This window comes from Myxocyprinus asiaticus, chromosome 23 (genome assembly GCF_019703515.2).
Source record: "Myxocyprinus asiaticus isolate MX2 ecotype Aquarium Trade chromosome 23, UBuf_Myxa_2, whole genome shotgun sequence".
NCBI lineage: Eukaryota > Metazoa > Chordata > Actinopteri > Cypriniformes > Catostomidae > Myxocyprinus > Myxocyprinus asiaticus.
Window position 1 is genome coordinate 35,794,451 of NC_059366.1, and position 20,514 is coordinate 35,814,964.

Sequence of the window (20,514 nt, forward strand, 5' to 3'; positions counted from 1 at the left end):
CCATGCTGAGTTTTATAATGGGGTGGAAGTGATGCGTTATTCATTCCGGTGTGGGAAATCTAATTTCTCTGTAATTCAGCTCCCTACACCGGAATCTGGACTTTGTGTTTTTGCATGAGTATGCTATTGAGCATTTTTAGTCTGTCTGAAGCAGACATACTTTACTTTCTATGGAACACGCGGGATAGTTGCGACACCTTTTACTTTGGCTAAGTGAAACTTTCTCACTGTAAGTTTATTTTTGAAAGACAGTTTTTGCATAGGCACATACATTTTAGTTTTGGCTACAAAACGCCATTGAATATTTCCCTTATTGCCCAAGAAAAAAAAGTCAATTTACAGGTCATATAACACAATAGCAGGGCATGTTGTCACCCAATATGTGGTAAATTGTCAGAATGGGATCTGCCATTAACCCGTGTGCCTTGTTTTTATTGGGCTACTACTTTTTCTCACCCAAACCTATTATATCACTTCTGAAAATATGGATTACTTTTATGATGCCTTTATGTGCTTTTTGGAGCATCAAAATTTGGGCACATGAAGTGTTCCATATCATATTGGGCAAGCCAAATTAGATTTTAATGCACCCAGCGTTACTCAGTGTTATTGTATTTGTACTAGTAATATTTCAATTAGAGAGTTTTACAATATATTTTCGACAAGTAATAATTTCAAATACAGAGCTCACCTGATTTTTTAACTAGTAAGAATTCCAATTACAGAGCTCTCTATTTGCATTTTTACTAGTAAGAATGCAATTGCAGAACTCTACAATTGAATTACAGAGCTCTTCAATTGCATTTTTAACAATTAAAGAGCTCTGCAATTCGATTCTTACAACTAAAAATGACAAAGCCCTCTAATTCAATTTTTACTAATAAGAATTCCAATTACAGAGCTCTTCAATTGCATTCTTACAAGTAAAAACCCATCTTAATTAGATGCAAAACAGAAGCGACTGCACCCATTTCCCTTTCCATATCCCAAGGTAGGCTGCATTATAAACAATTTTAAAAAAAGGCCATGTGTGGCGTGGTTACATATTAGCATGAAATATGTTAACAAGCGTATTGAGCAAACATTAATTGCACACACATAGTATCAGAATTACAGTAATATTGATGACAACACGTAAATGCATTGTTGTTGAAAGAAATCACTATATATTAATTCACCTCTGTTTACTCAAAAAAATATATTAAATAAATAAATAAATAAAAAACACCAAGTAACAATGGCTATAGTAAAATGTAATATGAATATGATAATAGAATAATATGCTATAATAAAAGTTATTTTAAATTTTAAATAAAATACTTTTTTTTATATATATGTCAGAAACTTGTACATATGGTTCATAGTAGCACTGGATGAACTTTTTATGGGACTGAAAAGGACTAATATCAGCCCTACCGTGGCAGTCCCAATCACACATGCATAGTTTCCCTCCAATTACTAGTAAGAATTGAATTGCAGAGCTCTGTAAATGGAATTCTTACCAGTACCAGTAAGAATTACAGAGCTCTGCAACTAAACATATCTTTATTGTGATTCTTTTTACAAGTAACAATTCAATTAGGGAGCTCTCTAATTTGAATTTTTACTAGAAAAAAAAAAAAATCAGTTAGGGAGCTCTATTATTAGAATTCTTACTAGTAAAAATTCAATTAATAGAGCTACGTACAATAATTGTAATTCTAACTAGTAAAAATTCAATTAATAGAGCTACATACAGTAATTGGAATTCTAACTAGTACAAATTTAATTATAGAGCTCTGTAATTGCAATTTTTACTATTAAAAATGAAATTATGATGAGTACCATTGGGAACATTAAAAGACACCACTCTTCCTTTCTTCCCCAAAATGTTGGAATGACTTGACTTTTTATTAGGACGGCAAATCAGTTTGCAAAACCAAAGAATCACCTTATATCCATAAAGCTTTCAGCATGCATAAATATATATATATATTTGTTAATCAGTTATCACTTTTGCAGAACATAGATCTTGAACACAACACAAATTACAACTACATCAGTAATGTGATAAAGGAAAATGGCCTGTGTACTCGATTTTGCTTCAAAGTCAAGATAAACTCAAATGTGTTTTTTTCCTCAAATTATTTATTCAATGCATGATGTGAATAACATTATTTTAATTGTGAAGTGCGAATGACAAGCATTTCATGAATAAAGGCTTTACGATTGGATTAGTCCACACAGACCTGCAGAATGCCCGTCAGGACAACACAAACACACACTTGTCAGATACAGAACACATAATTATACTAAGAAAAAGTGCAGAGCTCAATACCCTAACACTGCACAAGTACCTGCAGACAGGGGCAGCACTGAGACCAGCAGCTCAACCTGGCACGGCACTAAATTGTTCAGAGGTGCAGATTAAAGCTCAAACTTTAGTGTATTTCAGAAACATAAGCCATATACAACATCAACAATACATCACATATTCATTTTGATTGTGAACAAGTGCCACCTCTAGTTTTTCCCTGAGGGAGGTACATTAAAGGCACAGAGCATACAGGCCAAGCACTAATGCCAAATAAACAAATCGAACATCTCCACCTCCCACAGCACTACCGCAGCCACAGAAATGCATCCTGCATGTCTGAACATGGATGAGTAAGATATAAACTAGCAGAAAAAAAAAAAAAAAAACTCAACCCATATCATGCACACCTTGAAACATACTCTTGCACAAGCAGGTACCTGAGAAGACCTCAGATAATTTAATAGTTCACCTAAGGCTCATTCCAGTCCTCCAGAGAGGCACAAGATGAGAAAATCACTCCTCTGTGTGCCTGTTTCCTGCCCAGAGAAACAGCTCCACCACTGTCCTGCCTGTGGTCCTTCTGTTAAATTCAGATTATGGCTATTTCTTCTGCCACTGCTGATCCCATCACCGTGCTCATCCCTGTTCCCTCAAAACAATGATCTCACTCCTCCATGCAATGTCATCAGGCTGATACAGCATGCTGGGAATTCTGGTTAATTGCCAATGATTATCACCGAATGAAATAAAAATGTACAGCTATATCTTAATAACAATTGTATTAACAATTAAAGAAAATCTGCATGTGTATTTCTGCTTCCATTAACTGGGTTTCCATTTTCCCACATTCGGTTAATGTTTGGGCCCTTAGCAGAATCAGTTCAAAACAAGCTTTAGTCTGTAAAATGTGATTATGTGAGTTAACATGGTCCACGATGACGCAGCTGAATGCGTTTGTAAATGAAGAAACCTGCTGCTGCTACTGCCAGAGTGAATACAGTAAACAATGTCCATGTGCCAAGAGCAGGTGAAGATTCTCCATCACTGCGAGAGCTTGCGGGGCCATTTTGCGGGAGCGAAGACTGCAAACAATTGGGTTAATCTAATTAATTAGAATTACACTGGTTTAGCTGTCACAGTACAAGACATTCTTTACATTGTGATTTGTCTACACCACTTACTCGCTGCTGCACACTGAGCTGCACATCCTCTCCTGCAGACCGAAACAGTTCCACTGCTGCACTGTGAGACAGATTCTCCAACTTTCGACCATTTATCTAAAAAAAAACCCCAACAATAACCACATTCACTTTTATATCAAATGGTTAATGAAAAATAACATTTTCCCTGACATTTTGAAATGAGAGTTAAGTACAATAAAAACACGCTGTAACTTTTGGATTTTCAAAAATGGATCTGCCTCCACAATCCAAAAAGGCCATCTATTGAAAATAAACTGCAAACATTCTCATTATGAATCCTTTTGTGATTTCACAACAGTTAATACATGAACAAAATGACTCTGTGAATCACAGTGAAGAAATAATGGCACGGTCACATTTACCTTTGCACGGCGAAATTCCATGGGCGAAATACAGTAATTTCAATGGGAATTAGCGCAATCGTGGCGAAGAATTTCCCCAGAGTTCAATTTGCTGCACTTTGACAGAAAAAATAAATAAATCGCTGCGTTGACCAATAGGAAGTTGCTTTGCTTGGCAGTGACCTCTGTGTGGCGGTGCTTCGTACCCAGCCACACTGATTATTTGCAATAGACAAGAATATCAGTTAAGCGGCGAGTTTCTTTTAAACTTCACTCTCCCAGAGTATAAAGTGCAGCATTAAAAAGAGGCTGGTTGACAATTCGTTTTTGCTAGTTTCACATGCGCTCAACACTCACCCATGCCCTCTTCGCCGGTGGAATTTCGCAGTGCAAAGGTAAATGTGACTGTGCCTTAAGAAGGAATTCCAATACAGTGCATTCAGAAAGTATTCAGACCCCTTCATTTTTTTTTTCACATTTTGTTATGTTGCAGCCTTATGCTAAAATGCTTTAAATTATTATTTTCACATCTAGCTACACTCCATACCCCATAATGACAAAGCAAAAACCAGATTTTTGATAACTTTGCAAATTTATTAAAAAGAAAAAACTGAAATATCACATTGACATAAGTGTTCAGACCCTTTGCTATGACACTTGGAATTTAGCTCAGGTGCATTCAATTTCTCTGGATCATCTTTGAGATGTTTCTACACTTTGATTGGAGTCCACCTGTGGCAAATTCAATAGATTGGACATGATTTGGAAAGGCACGCACCTGTCTATGTAAGGTCTCACAGCTGAAAATGCATATCAGAGCAAAAACCAAGCCATGAGGTCAAAGGAACTGTCTGCAGAGCTCAAAGACAGGATTGTGTCGAGGCACAGATCTGGGGAAGGCTACAAAAAATAAAATAAAAAAATAAATAAAAAAAATTGCTGCATTGAAGGTTCCTAACAGCACAGTGGCCTCCATAATTCTTAAATGGAAGAAATTTAGAACAACCAGGACTTTTCCTAGAGCTGATCTGGTCTGATGAAACAAAGATTGAACTGTTTGGCCTCAATTCCAAGCATCATGACTGGAGGAAACCAGGCACCACTCATCACCTGCACAATACATCCCAACGGTGAAGAATGGTGGTGCTATGGGGGTGTTTTTCAGCGGCAGGGATTGGGGACTGGTCAGGGTTGAAGGAAAGCTGAACACAGCAAAATATAGAGATTTCCTTAATGAAAACCAGGTTCAGAGGGCTCAGGATCTCAGACTGGGCCGAAGGTTCACCTTCCAACAGGACAATGACCCTATGCACACAGCCAAGACAATGCAAGAGTGGCTTAAGGACAACTCTGTGAATGTCCTTGAGTGGCCCAGCCAGAGCCCAAACTTGAACCCAATCAAACATCTCTGGAGAGACCTGAAAATGACTGTCCACCGATGGTCCCCATCCAACCAGACAGAGCTTGAAAGGATCTGCAGAGAAGAATGGCAGAAAATCCCCAAATCCAGGTGTGCAAAGCATGTCGCATCATAACCAAAAAAGACTTGAGGCTGTAATCGCTGCCAAAGGTGCTTAAACTAAGTACTGAGTTAAGGGTCTGAATACTTAAGTTTTTCTTTTTAATAAATTTGCAATGTTTTGCAAAGCTTTGTCATTATGGGGTATGGAGTGTAAATTGATGTGTATTTTATTTTTTTTTTAAAGCATTTTAGTCTTCAATATAACAAAATGTGTAAAAAATTAAGGGGTCTGAATACTTTATGAATGCACTGTAGGTACTATTATTCCTAAACACCAGAAGAAGACCCTATTATTCCACTTGGCTTAACAATAAAAGAAAGATGTGGGGAAGGTCGCCAAATGTTGTGCTTATCCTGGCTATGTGTCACACCTGCGGCTCAGCATAGCCTTCAAAAGGATCCCAACATTAGAAATAGGGTTGCATGATTATCACAAAAATTATAATTGTTGATTATTTCCCTTGATGTTTTATTTGTGATTCATTTCAATGAATAGAATTTACATTAAAATGAATATTTTTTTCTGTGGAATCTGCATGCCATATTCTTTATAATGGCAACACATCCAAAACAAGATGAGAACCGTTTCTGAATGACTTTATTGCTATTTTATATATTATTTATAATTTATAAATCAGTAAATCAAGATCAAAACAGTTACTCAAATTTTTACAAAAGTATACACAGAAATCGAGCAATGGGCATGTCTGTGATTGGTTAATGAGCTACAGCAGCAAAAAAAAAAAAACAACAAAAAAAAAACAACCTGTAATTCATTTTATTTTTTTGCACAACAGGATTAGACTTCAATGGAATGCTGTAATTGACCCTTTTCACAATTAGTAAATTGTGGTAGATGTAATTCTGATATTGGTAATTTATTCACAAAATTCACTAATTAGAAACGAGTGGTTGAAGTTTATTTTTCAAAAAGGTTCCTGGTCCTTTCAATTTGATCTTAACCATTTGTGTGGCACATATTAGTACAGATATTTGTGAAAACTCATTTCAGATATGAAGGGGCATTTACAGAACCAAATGGGTGTTTTGGTTCTGTACCTTAAGATTTTAAGGGTGGGGGAAGGATGGAAAATGGTAAAACTAAACTATGTTTTTGCACAGGAAACTTGCTTAAAATTATAAAAATATTATGAAAAAAAATTATGAAGACATTAAAACCCCTTCTGAACAAACCAACAAAATGTTTCTCTTCTGTTACCAAAGAACTGAATAAAAGCTGAACGGGGTCATCCACAGGAGTAGTCAGCACTGCTTTACAGTAAACTATGCTCGTCATCATTCATTTACAGTTGTGGTGTTGTACACTGAAGTGGCAGTATTGATTCACAATTAACCACAGAGATCAAACTAAAGTACTTAAGCATTAGTAAAGTGGAACGTTAACTATGTACGGTATAGTACTGTGGTTTTACCGCAAGTATTTTGTCTCCCTCCTGCAGACGTCCGTCCTGTGCAGCTGCTCCGTTTTCTTTGATTTTTGCCACATAGATTCCGGTGTCATTCATTACATACTGTTGGTCCACTCCACCCACTATATTAAACCCCAGACCTGGCATAGACAGAGAGGATATTACACACACTGCTTACACTACTTACATGATTAAACTGATCTCTGCTGTCTGAGACTCTGAATGCAGGGATCCCACACCTTTGGACCAATTAACTTAAATTAAATAAAGGCCTAGGCTATCACAAATATAGCTGGTTATTCTTTATTTTTTTTGTTATTAAAGTTTTAATCAGTCTGCTTGTCCGGTCAGGCAAGTAAAATTCTCTTTCACTTGCCCCTTCAAAAATCCACTTGTCCCGGAAAAGCGTTAATGTCGAACCCTGTGAGCCATCAAAGAAATTAAGCAAAAGTGGTTACCTGTGTTGAACTTGCTCATCAGATGCTGAAAATAGTTACGTTGTCAGAGCCGCTGGTAATAACGTTAGATAATTAGCTAACGTTAGCTAGCTAGATATAACGTTACAAATGTTATACATTGTTTTCACAACAAGCAGCTGGATATGGGGGGCCTAACTGACTGGGAGTGAGAGATGCAATGGCGCAAAACACAACGTTAGAGATTTCATGTTATTATGAGAAGTGTAAAAATATTTTCGGTTCTTTATAAAACTGTGGCGGGACAAAATAGACTGTGTCGAATTAATAGGTAATTAATGGGAAACAACAGGAAATAAGAGGACCGACATAAACGGGACCAACAAACAAGACGAATTGGCACTGGACAGCACACACGAGGAGACTAAAATAGGGAGATAAATCAAACAGGTTAACAAGGGGACAGGTGAGGCAAATTAACTAATAATCGAACAAGGAGGCAGGGTATGATGCAAGACAGAGAGACACGAGGCAAAACAGAAAACAAAGCCACATGCTGTCACAAGACAACAAAAATCTGAATGGCATGAGCGCACATCGCCAAAACAATAAGGCAATATACGCTCGTGCCAACCGACAGACAAGATGAGGGAATGCGTAGCAACGCCAAACAAAGCGATGCCAAGCATTCCCACACTAAACATAGCCAGGTTCAATATAAGAGACAGGTCACCCAAAAATTAAAATTCTCTCATAATTTATTCAATCTTATGCCATTCCAGATGTGTATGACTTTCATTCTTCTGCATAACAGAAATGAAGATTTTTTTGAAGAATATTTAAACTCTGTAGGTCCATACAATGCAAGTGAATGGGTGCCAAAATTTTGAAGCTCCAAAACTAATTTAAGTCACCAAAGTAATCCATAAGACTCCAGTGGTTAAATCTATGTCTTCAGAAGCTATCTTAAGTCAATCTCCACTGTAAACTTCCAAATTATGGTATTTTTGGTGATTCGCTTTCTTCATGCATATCGCCCCCTACTGGGCAGGGAGGAGAATTTATGGTAAAAACTGACTTAAATATTGATCTGTTTCTCGTTTCTCAACCACACCTATCATATCACTTCTGCAGATATGGATTTAACCACTGGAGTTGTATGGAATACTTTTATGATGCCTTTGTGCTTTTTGAAGTTTCAAAATTTTGGCACACATTCACTTGCATTGTGAGGACCTACAGAGCTGAAATATTCTTCTAACAATCTTCATATGTGTTCTGCATAAGAAAGAAAGTCATACACATCTGGGATGGCATGAGGGTGAGTAAATGATGAGAATGTTCATTTATGGGTGAACTATCCCTTTAAGATGAACTGGTAGTATATGTGGTATATTTTATTTTATGAATGGGGACAGACCATAAACGTTAAAATAAATACAATTTTAAAAGTATAGCCACAAGATATAAACATTATCTGCGTTAACATGATTTTAGTGTGATAAAATCAGGGATTTACTGCTGTAGTAGCATTTACCAGATTACAAGGTTTACTGGTGTTACATCATTATGACAATTAAAGGAATAGATCACTCAAAAATGAAAATTCCCTCATCATTTAGGCTATTCACCCTCTTGCCATCCCAGATGTGTATGACTTTCTTTTGCAGAACACAAAGATTTTTAGAAGAATATTTCAGCTCTGTAGTTCCTCACAATGCAAGTGAATGGTGACCAGAACTCAGAAGGTTTAAAAAGCACATAAAGGCAGCATAAAAGTAATCCATATGACTCAAGTGTTTAATCCACTACTTCAGAAGCGATATGATAGGTGTGGGTGACAAACTGATCAATATCTAAGTCCTTTTTTTACTTTCAATCTCCACTCTCACTTTCTTTTGTTTTTGCTGATTCATATTCTTCATGTATATCGCCACCTACTGAGCAGGGAGGAGTAAAAAAGGACTTAAATATTGATCTGTTTCTCACCCACACCTATCACATCACTTCATAAGACACAGATTAACCACTGGAATCATATGGATTACATTTATGCTCCCTTTATGTGATTTTTGGAGCTTCAAAGTGCTGGCTACCATTCACTTGCTTTAAATGGACCAACAGAGCTGAGATTTTTCCTAAAAATCTTCGTTTGTGTTCAGCAGAAGGAAGGAAGGATTGGTGAGCGATTGAATCACGCAAAAATCTTATTAACATATCTTGTTTATTTCTTGTGACTATACTTTTGAAACGGTGTGTTTTAATGTTTATGGACTGGCCACATTCACTTCTATTGTAACTGCGATTTTTGCTTCTTACTTTTTTTATAAAGGAGGGAGGAGTCTAAATTTGTGGTAATCAACATTACGCCTCAAATGCTGTCAATTAAGCTTAAGATGTATTAAACCCTGAACATTCCTTTAAGAATTTGTTAATTTCCATGATTATCCCATGTGCAGGTCGAACCCTGAAACACTGATTCTGACTGATCTCTGTGTTTATAATGTAGGCCTATGATGTCTGTCACTTTCATTTCATTTAATCACAGATCAAAGTCCACATGGGAACGAAGCTGTATCAGAGTAGCCCAGTCCACTGACCGAGCAGAGGTCTCTCTCTCTCTCTCTTTCACTCACTCACACACACACACACAAGCATTTATAACAGTTTTAAGAAAGTCAACAGGCAGGCAGCCAAGACTGTTATCTCTCAGAATCTCAATATCTGAACTAAATGGACAGGTACCAAACCCCAACACTCCTGCAAGACTTCAATAACTTCATAATATATACAGTAGTTAGAGTCATGTCTCAACTTGAAATGTGAGTATTGATTTGTTTACGTGTCGGTCCATAATGCTGGTGGTGTATTGTAATATGCTGGTTATGATCCGGGACTTACTTTCACTTTTACATCACAAACGTCTCAAAATGCACCTGATCTGTTCCTGCAAAACCCAGTCAGGCCCAAAGCTTCCATTGTTTTAACTTTGATTGCAGAAACGGGCCGAACCAGCAGCACCAAGCCGCAGGGATGAACTCTGTTTTAACAACTCCCTAGAGTGCAGAACTCAAGAAAGAGAACCAAACTTACCAGCTGGGCCTCTTTTGAGCTTAATATCAAGAACCGTCGGCGCACTATGCGCGGATCCGTTCATGATGGTCGTATTTCAAAGTTTCACTTTTAATCCAAATGAGCGCGATCGTCCTGAAGCGTGTTGCTCTTCGCCTGCTTCCTCTAATGTTGCCGGGACACGCGCGCAGCCCGCACCGCCCCCTAGCGCACAGCACTGGAACACGCACAACAACTTGCGTGTAAAGTTGAATTGAAAAGTTTTAAAGGAATAGTTCACCCAAAAAGAAAAATCTCACATAATTTACTCAACCTCATGCCATCTTAGATGAGTATGACTTTTTTCTTCTGAAAAACACAAATGAAGATCTTTAGAAGAATATTTCAGCTCTGTAGGTCCATACAGTGCATGTAAATGGTGACCAAAACTTTGAAGTTCCAAAAAGCACATAAAGGAAATGTATAAGACTTCAGTGGTTTAATCCATGTCTTCTGAAGAGATCTTGCCATTGCAGTCTTAAGGCACAATCATGATTTCAAGCTCGATTACACTTACTATTGCTTTACGCATTTACAGAGCACTAGATGGCTCTAGGGAGTGTTATCGATCTTGAAATCATGATCGCCAAGGAGAATGCTGATGTCAAGATTTATAGTGAAAAAGGAGTTATATTTTGGTCTATTCACACCCAAAACCGATTGGATCACTTCAAAAGACATGGATTTAACCACTGGGGTCATATGGACTACTTTTATGCTGCCTTTGAGTGCTTTTTGGAAATTCAAAGTTTTGGTCACCATTCACTTGCATTGTAAGTATGCATCTTTGTTTGTGTCCAACAAAAGAAAGAAAGCCATACACATCTGGGATGGCCTGAGGGTGAGTAAATTATGAGAGAATTGTCATCTTTTGGGGAACTATTCCTTTAATTAATATCTTTTTTTGTTGTTGTTGTTGTTGTTGTATGTCCTCCTTTTGCTTTAATGACAGCATGAACTCGAGCTGGTGTAGACTCCACAAATTTGTGCAAAAGCTGTTGATCCATGTTATTCCAGCATGGTTTGAGAATGTTCCAAAAAGCATCTTGTGTGCTTGAATGGAAGCTGGCCTGTAGTACAAATGAGTTGACATTGTCAACGTCACATTTTTGCTTTTTTGATTAGTAATCTAAATTAGTGCAGAATCTTAAATATTTCTAATTTGTTTCAATATCGTATTATGTTTCTTTTTTTTTTTTCTTTCAAAATCCTAAACCTTTCTTTACAAACATTTGCAAAGTATGCAAATTGACATGCAGCCCAAATATTTAAATTGGAATTGTACAAAGCACATTTCTATAAGGGTAATACATCATTTATTCTGACACCATTATTGGCTTCTGTTTTCTCCATTATCAGCATGATTTTATTTATAAACAGTATTCAAACATTTATTCCTAATAAAGAAATATTTCTGCTCTTTAGACCTGATCTGATTCAGCACAGTGTCATAGATCTTTTCTTTCTTGAATGTGTTTATGATCCCATTTTATCACCTTGTTACTGTACCAGCTTAAAGGTAAACTCAAATACGAAAATTGTGTTGACATTCACTCACCCCCATGTTGCTCCAAACCTGTATGATGTTCTTTCTTCTGTGGAACACAAAAAGGGATGTTTGCCTCAGTCGCTATTCACTTTCATTGCATCCCTTTTCCACACAATGAAAGTTAATGGTGACTAAGGCTAACATTCTGCTAAACATCTCTTTTTGTGTTCCACAGAAGAAATAAAGTCATACGGATTTAGAACAACATTATGGTGAGTAAATGATTACAGAAATTTCATTTTTGGGTGCACTATCCCTCTACAACTTAGATCTTGTATGCAAAGCAGGTGTTGTTGGAACAAAATAAGTCAATTTAGTCATGTTAGTCATGCAAAACGGTAACTAGTGCATAATGCATTTTAATGGGAAAAAAAGTCATGCCAAAGCTGAAATGTTTAAGACATAACAGCGATATTCAGCTCCTGATGATCTCTCAGAGGAGTCAAGCTCTTTTAGACTTCCAGTTACACAGGATGCAATCTGTTTTGCTCAAGTGACAATCATATATTTTACGGAAAGCAACTATCTGTTAATCTGCACTAAAGAGACAGGTGGGAAAGACATCTGCAGTGTGTGTCTGTGAGAAAGGGAGTGGTAACGCAATCATAATAACTTTCAGAAATTTCTATGTTTGTCCTTCCCCCTTTCTGGGAGATGCCTAAATGCCTTAATGTGTCTCCCCCATATTGTCAAATCGCTCCTACGCCCCTGTGTGTGTTAGATCATGCTGGGGGCAACGCTGAACAGAGTGACGTCTCCCTCTATGTGCAGACAAGTGACATCCTCCATTCCGCCTGTTCTGTGCTCATACTCCAGCAGATGAATGTCGTCCACGGCCACCTTAAACCCATCTGTCTCCACCAGTATCTTCAGCTAAACAAACAAATGCACACATTAAAAATAGTAATTTCTATTTGTATAGTGCTTTTACAATACACATCGTTTCAAAGCATCTTTACAGAAAATCATACTGTAAAGCATTTTGTGTCTTAAAGGAATATTCTGGTTTCAACACAAGTTAAGCTCAATCGACAGCATTTGTGGCATAATGTTGATTACCACAAAAAAATATTTCGAATAGTCCATCATTTTCTTTAAAAAAAGCAAAAATCAAGGTTATAGTGAGGCACTTACAATGGAAGTGAATGGGACCAATTTTTGGAGGGTTTAAAGGCAGAAATGTGAAGCTTATAATTTTATAAAAACACCTACATTAATTCTTCTGTTAAAACTCATGTATTATTTAAGCTGTAAAGTTGTTTAAATCATAATTTACAGTCAATTTAGAGTTTTAGGATTTGTTGACATTGTCATGGCAACAAAGTTGTAAAATTGGCTATAACTTTACACAGAAAAGGTTAGAAAGCAATTTTATCACACTAATCATGTTAACATGCATATTGTTTGTCTCATGGCTATACTTTTGAAAAAGTGAGTATTTTAATGTTAAAAAATTGGCCCCATTCACATCCATTGTCAGTGCCTCACTGTAACGAAAAGGAGGGGCAAGCCAAAATCAATTTTTGTGGTAATCAATATTATGCCATGAACGCTGTCGATTGAGCTTAACTTGTATTGAACTCTGAATATTCCTTTAAATGTCTTAATGTCCCCATTGAGCAGTTTCATTGTATTGAAAATCATGCCTTAATGTTTATGTTAGTAAATTGTAATGTCTGTAATTATTTTGAAAGTCAAAATACATTCTCCTATTCCAGCTTAATTTGCAGAGACAAATATAAGCCATTCATAGGTAGTTTCCCTAACTGGTGTAAACCATATGTGTCATTTACATGTGGGATGGGTGGGTCATGTCCAAACATTTTTTCCCTTAGCCAATTTTGTCCCCACCACTTTTTGAAATCGCTTTCGTCAGGTGTCTAATGCAGAAGAAACATCTCCAGTTCTTCAGCAGGAGTTTCTATTTCGTTCCTTTGTGTTATAATAAGTTGTGATCCAGCGCTGGAGTTTGTTATTTAAATGTTATGGTGAGTGCTTGTTGCGACTGTTATCAGAGGGTTTGAGTGACAGCGGGCACCAATGTTCTCTCGTGCATAGCAGCTCACGCTCCTTTCCAGTTAAATTGTAAAGCAAAATGCAAACAAATGTGTTCTCCGCTTATAATATACACTACCGGTCAAAAGTTTTGAAACACTTGACTGAAATGTTTCTCATGATCTTAAACAATTTTTGATCTGAAGGTGTATGGTTAAATGTTTGAAAAAATATAATTGTACCACCATATTAATTTATTTCATTATAAAACTCAAATTTAATAAAAAAAAAATAATAAAAAAACATTTGAAATTGATGACTTGGACCAAATAATAAAGAAAAGCAGCCAATAAGTGCCCAAAATAGATGGAAACTCCTTCAATACTGTTTAAAAAGCATCCCAGGGTGATACCTCAAGAAGTTGGTTGAGAAAATGTCAAGAGTACATGTCTGCAAATTCTAGGCAAAGGGTGACTACTTTGAAGATGCTAAAATATAACACAGTTTTGATTTATTTTGGATTTTGTTTAGTCACATCATAATTCCCATAGTTCCATTTATGTTATTCCATAGTTTTGATGACTTTACTATTATTCTAAATGTGAAAAAAAAAAGGTTATAATAAAGAATGAGTAAGTGTTTCAAAACTTTTGACTGGTAGTGTACATCCAATGACATGCAAATGCAATCTTCGTTCTTAAATTAAAAAGTTATAATGGTGGGAGGCCTGGGTAGCTCAGCGAGTATTGACGCTGACTACCACCCCTGGAGTCGCGAGTTCGAATCCAGGGCGTGCTGAGTGACTCCAGCCAGGTATCCTAAGCAACCAAATTGGCCCGGTTGCTACAGATGGTAGAGTCACATGAGGTAACCTCCTCGTGGTTGCTATAATGTGGTTCTCGCTCTCGGTGGGGCACGTGGTGAGTTGTGCGTGGAGAATAGTGTGGGGCCTCCACACGTGCTACGTCTCCGTGGTAACACGCTCAACAAGCCACGTGATAAGATGTGTGGATTGACGGTCTCAGACGCGGAGGCAACTGAGCTTCGTCCTCCGCCACCTGAATTGAGGCGAGTCACTACGCCACCACGAGGACTTAGAGTGCATTGGGAATTGGGCATTCCAGATTGGGGAGAAAAGGGGAGAAAAAAAAAGTTATAATGAATGGATGAGAACCTGGAACTCCTTGTAAAAGAGGCAAAAATATTTTACTGATCCACGTATTTATCCACTGACCAACAATATCCCAGTACTGACAGTGTTAGATGTGCGAATCAAGTTATCAAATTAATTATGTGAAATATTTATTGGAGCGTTTGAATTGGTTATCAAGAATGACTATTTATCAAAACAGTAAAAGATTGGTTGAGATTATCTGCACATAACCTAGTTAATTGTCAAGAGTTTCACCACTTTGAACTCATTTGCACATGGTATTAAGATGCATTTTTGTTGATCCGATCACATGTGGTCAGCGCTAAATACAGGTCTAAACAAGGTCTAAAACGTTTAGTGATTGGATCACAAATACCACATACGAATGTGGTCAAAAATGCATGTGACCACATCACATTTGAAGTGTAAATGCTAATCTGTCCTGAATACATCCCAGCAACAGCGAAGTGTCTCCCCTCACCTGTCAGTCAACCGCTGTGCTAAAACAAGAGTTTAAAATTTGCCAGTTCAAGTGGCTTTAAAAGGAAATAACCGTCCGATCGGAAAATTTTTAAAAAGCAGATACACACACAAGCATAAGATCTTCACAGATCTTCTTCAGTGTGTCTGATATCAACATTCAGGGACACTAATGAGAAGCACAGACATCTGAAGCTCAGGTTAATACAGGTAATCCACTAAAATAACGGACAATTCTGCTCGAAATGTTGCGTTTGTGCTTAGATTCAATTTCAGAAGCATGTGGGTGAAATAGCGCACTTTTTTTTTTTCACTCTTTCTTTGTCTTTTCTGAATTTGCTGAGCTTTTATGTCATTTAGTAACATACTGACATAGTGATTGATGTATGTTGTCACAAAACAGAGTCCCTCCCCTCCAAATCCGATCACAAGTGGTCACAGGAAATGCATTTAAGTGACCAGGTGTAAACAGTGATGTGTCTCACCTGACCACATGTGATTGGATCATCCGTCTTTGTGACATAACCTTTAATCTGACATGATTGTAGCAAATAAAATGCCGTACCTCAAATTGTCTGCCCTGCACAAAGGGAAAGCCCCCCTCTCTCTCCTCAGGACCCCAGCAGCCCCCAAGTTCTGAGTTCCGTACAATGGTGTGCTCATGAAAACGAGGGTTGAAATGGAAAACCACGTCAGGCCCCCTCAGAAAATCTACCTGGAACCTGTAAAAAGTGAGACAAAGAAAGTAAGGGTTTGCTTTGTAGAAGCAATACAGTGTTGTTTGTCTGTGTGTGTTTGTTACCTGTTTCCTCCTGGTACTGGCTCACCCACAATCGTAATCAGAAGGCGAGGCATTATCCCTGCATGCAGCGGAAGATCATACGGCACTGGCTAAAACACAAAGACACAAATTAAAATTGCACAAACTATTTATTTCAATTCCTTGCCAGGTGTTAAGAGTTCTCTCTCTACAGTAAAAATATATGTAAAAATGGACGCAGGAATCTGTCCTTGATCATTGTTAAAGTAGTTAACTAAAATGCCAAAATATAACTGTCCAATGCAAAGAAGAAACAAAAACATCTCTTGCGAACCCTCAGTGGATGCATAACCAATTTTTCAGTTACAGCTTACATAAATGTGAGAATACTGTGTTTGCAACACTTAATTTAAATAGTTAAAGACACAAGTTGATTATTAATATCTGTTTGAATGTTATCTTGATTTAGATTTTCCCATGATGTCTCTGAGTTTCTTCTATTTCCAATCATAAAATTACAGCTAAAGCTTTTCCATAGTGTGAAAATATCACGGTGGCATAAAACAGTCCCAAATGAGACAGCAGCATCAGACTAACAGAGACTGAAAGGACACTGCATAACAAGCAAAATATAATAATTAAAATGAGTATTTTTCGACTTGAACTAAAAAAAAAAAAAAAAGAAAAATTAGTTTTAGAAGAACTGTGTAGTTAACTGAATTCATCATGAAAGCCTGTGGAATAAACCTATTTTGCCAACGTGTGTCGTCACATTTAGGGACTCTGCCCTTACCCTATTTTTTTTTTTTTTCACACTCCAGTTAATGCCACGTCAGAGATCATGTGACAAACTGGCTGAAAGAAATCTAACTCTCGACTTCCCTCAGTTTATAAACAACCTCGCTTTGGCAACACTGTGACAAATAGCAAAGACAGCCAATCCCCGATTCCAAACCTCACCCACTCATTATTTCCTTCAGTGAATAAATAGATTTAAACAACACACAAATGTCATACTGTTCATGCACATGCACAAAATTGTGATAAAAACCCTCAACATATTCACATTCAAGAGCATTGATGAGAAGTCTATAAATGATGAATATATTCATGTAATTATTAAATCACTTATTTTTATTGATCATCATGCAATGCAAAATAAAATAATTTCTGATTTTGATTATAGATTCTCAAAGTAGGGTTGAGTTCTGTACATATGAGAATTCCCCTTATTGGCCCCTGACCCTCAACTAATACCATAAGTCACTTTTCTTTATGAGATAACTTGCTGCTCAGCATTAGCATAGAGTCAATATTAAAGGCAGCTTCTGTTAGACAGAAGGTGACATTAAGAAAAAATAAATCAAGCCCATTTAAAAACCTTTAATTACAATAATATGGATTTGATCTGCTTGTTGGTACAAATACAAAGTGCATTATTTATTCTCTTATTCAAGCAATTAAAACATTTTGTTGTCAATAGTACAAAGATAATCATTTTGTGTACTGAGCAGCAAATAAGTAGCTTAGCTACATTAAATATGTGCATTTGTTTGCACAGGTGATATGCAAATCAGCATAAGCTATGTGCTAGAACTGAGCGATGATTGGATGTTAACTGGGTTCTTTGTGTTGGCTGCAGTGCTGTCCTCCTCCTGTGATTGGCTGAGCTGTTCATTGTGCTCAAAAATATGGAGGTCTATGTGGTGGCTGAAAAACAAGAAGAGGAACTTTGAGATCTGCATATGATGTGCATGAGTTTAAGATCTACAGTGGTGTAATCTGATCCAGTGGAATGAGCACACAGAAGGAAACCCAGACCTGAAGAACAAATCTGAAAAACCCAAAAGCTACCCTCATCTCATGAATACTCTGATAATACAAACTCCAGCAGATTAGAGGAGAGCCATCACACCACAGCAAGCCTATCACACACATGTACACATGCAAATCCCTTTATACACCCATTCAAACTGTTATCACTGCTCACCAGCATTCCACCTGGAGCAGCAGGCCCACCGTATGGTCCCATGGGCCCAGGACCGAAGCCTCCTGGCGGGCCGGGCTGAGGAGGAAAGCCCCCTCCAGGGGGACCCCAGGACCCTGCAGGTATTGGGGGAAACACTCCTCCTCCATATCCTGGACCTCCATCTGGGGGAAAGGCACCAGGGCCACCTGGACCGTACATGCCAGGCCCAGCTGGTCCAGGTGGGTAAGGCATATTTGGGTACGGGCCCTGTGGAGCTCCAGGTGGGGAGGGGAACTGTCCAGGAACTGGGTATGGCATGGGTGCCCCACCTGGTGGGAACTGACCTGGCATGGGGGGGAACTGTCCTGGAGCTCCAGGGTTGGAGGGGAATTGTCCTGGTACACCCGGGCCTGGAGGGTATCCACCCGGGGCAGCTGGGGCTCCAGGAAACTGTCCCGGGGCTCCTAGGCCGGAGGGAAAGGGTCCAGGAGCAGACGGCCCAGTCTGAGGAAAGCCAGAAGGGGCTGATGGTTGGGCAGGGCCTCCTGAGGATGGGAAACTTGGGCCACCAGGGGCCGCACCAGGCCAGCCAGGATTAGTGGGGGGCGGGGCCCCGTTTCCAGGAGCTGATGGATTGGTGTGACTAGTTTTCGATGCTACACCAGAAGCATCATCCTGGATAGCGTCAGCAAGCTACAGAAAGAGGATGCAGTAGTACTAATTACAGTAAACAAAACACACACACACCGAGTGTTTTATTAAGACATCTGACTGTCAGAGAGACTTTTGGTCACATATTATCTTTAAAAACTTATCTAGGGCAGTGAATTACTCCTAAAATAGTTCACAACTTACCGAAAAGTCTGCCATGGCCTGTAGAAGAAAAAACAGTAACACTTAATAACACATGCGATGGCACACAAGTCAAATTCTGTCATTTAGTACATGCAACAACAAAAAAAAAAAAAAACTGTGTAACGTCCGTAAATCAAACGTATTCTCGCAAAGGGTTGGGTTAACCACTATAGTTTAAAGATGTTAAACTGAATCTGATTTTAAAATAAACCATTCAAACCACACATTTATGAATCTGTGTTAGGGCTAGAGCGATACAGAAACAGCTAGAATTTCGAGTGAAATGTGAGCAGCTCTATGGGTACCTCGACTGGATGAAGGCCTGAGCTACGGAGATTAGGGCTTATGAACGGGACCAGATCCTGTCGCCCGAACTGATCCAAAGGTCCGATTTACTAAACTCTACACAGGAAATGAGGTGAAGACTGAAACATGGAGCGTTTTCCACGGCGTGTTTGAAAACATTGTGAGCACCAAATCATACGGATAAAACATAAACCGTTGTAGTTAAGCGCAACGAACTATCCATTGTGTTTATAGATCTGAGATATGTAATGAACGCGCACTCCCAAAGAGGGATAGGCCCGAGTCTGCACTCATGCGCAAGGATTACTGTGACGGGGTGGGCGTTTCCAGAGACCTTCTATCAACTGAGCCTACAAGGTTAGCAAAGCGATGTAAAGCGCTGCTCCATTCTGTGTCGGAACAATGGCAAGTTGACAAGAGGCCGGTGACTATTGAAGAAATGCTTCATTACGCCGAATAAACTGCTAATGTGAGGAAACAGCTCATCACTTAATGAATTGGCCGCTTGTCCGGTTATCTTCAAAATGATTTACACTATAATACTATAAGTACTATAAGTATTAATGTAAATGTAGTATATACAACACTATACTACATTTAATGTTGCTCTTAACTCTCTTTGCCAAGAAAAAAAAAACTCATTATGGCTATATATATATATATATATATATATATATATATATATATATATATATATATATATATATATATTATGTCGTTTAAAGGAATATTCCGGGTTCAATACAAGTTAAATTCAATCGACAGCATTTGTGGCATACTGTTGATTACAAAAAAAAAAAAAAAAAAAAAAAAATTTCGATTCATTCTTCCTTTAAAAAAAAAAGGTCTTTGATTCTCTTACAATGGAAGTGAGTGGGGCCAACTTTTGGAAGGTTTAAAGGCAGAAATGTAAAGCCTTTAATTTTATACAGGCACTTAGATTAATACTTCTGAGATGTTAAGTTATTTAAATCTTCATTTTTACAGTCATTTTTAGCGTTTTAGGGTTTACAATGTTACGCCATCATATGGCTACAAAGTTATAAAATCGGATGTAACTTCTCACAGAAAAGTTAAGCGATTTTATAACACTAAAATCATGTTAACACGCATTTTGTCTTGTGGCTAT

The 20,514-nt window shown here is 37.9% G+C and overlaps 2 protein-coding genes across 2 annotated transcripts; both read right to left on the reverse strand.

Moving 5' to 3' along the window:
- Window positions 1-1,855: 1,855 nt before the first annotated feature.
- Window positions 1,856-10,468, reverse strand: LOC127413909 (synaptojanin-2-binding protein-like). Its single transcript, XM_051651480.1, has 4 exons — window positions 10,301-10,468; window positions 6,795-6,931; window positions 3,478-3,573; window positions 1,856-3,378 (listed from the first exon to the last, which is right to left on the reverse strand). The coding sequence occupies exons 1-4, from the start codon at window positions 10,362-10,364 to the stop codon at window positions 3,217-3,219; spliced, it is 459 nt and encodes a 152-aa protein (XP_051507440.1). The 5' UTR covers window positions 10,365-10,468; the 3' UTR covers window positions 1,856-3,216.
- A 1,128-nt stretch (window positions 10,469-11,596) lies between these two features.
- Window positions 11,597-19,551, reverse strand: lgals3a (lectin, galactoside binding soluble 3a). The gene is made up of 6 exons (XM_051651466.1): window positions 19,385-19,551; window positions 19,080-19,097; window positions 18,246-18,917; window positions 16,298-16,386; window positions 16,061-16,217; window positions 11,597-12,740 (listed from the first exon to the last, which is right to left on the reverse strand). The coding sequence occupies exons 2-6, from the start codon at window positions 19,092-19,094 to the stop codon at window positions 12,585-12,587; spliced, it is 1,089 nt and encodes a 362-aa protein (XP_051507426.1). The 5' UTR covers window positions 19,095-19,097; window positions 19,385-19,551; the 3' UTR covers window positions 11,597-12,584.
- Between the last annotated feature and the right edge of the window lie 963 nt (window positions 19,552-20,514).

What these genes read in the sequence shown, in the direction of transcription:
- LOC127413909 (XM_051651480.1), bottom strand. Translation starts at nt 10,364, where the DNA reads ATGAACGGATCCGCGCATAGTGCGCCGACGGTTCTTGATATTAAGCTC. An exon ending in AGGGAGACAAAATACTTGCG is followed by an intron (nt 3,574 to 6,794) that starts GTAAAACCACAG and finishes GTTTTTTTTTAG; the next exon opens with ATAAATGGTCGAAAGTTGGA. An exon ending in AGCTCAGTGTGCAGCAGCGA is followed by an intron (nt 3,379 to 3,477) that starts GTAAGTGGTGTA and finishes AATTGTTTGCAG; the next exon opens with TCTTCGCTCCCGCAAAATGG.
- lgals3a (XM_051651466.1), bottom strand. An exon ending in CTGCTCCAGGTGGAATGCTG is followed by an intron (nt 16,387 to 18,245) that starts GTGAGCAGTGAT and finishes TTTGTGTTTTAG; the next exon opens with CCAGTGCCGTATGATCTTCC. An exon ending in TGCAGGGCAGACAATTTGAG is followed by an intron (nt 12,741 to 16,060) that starts GTACGGCATTTT and finishes TTGTTTGTTTAG; the next exon opens with CTGAAGATACTGGTGGAGAC.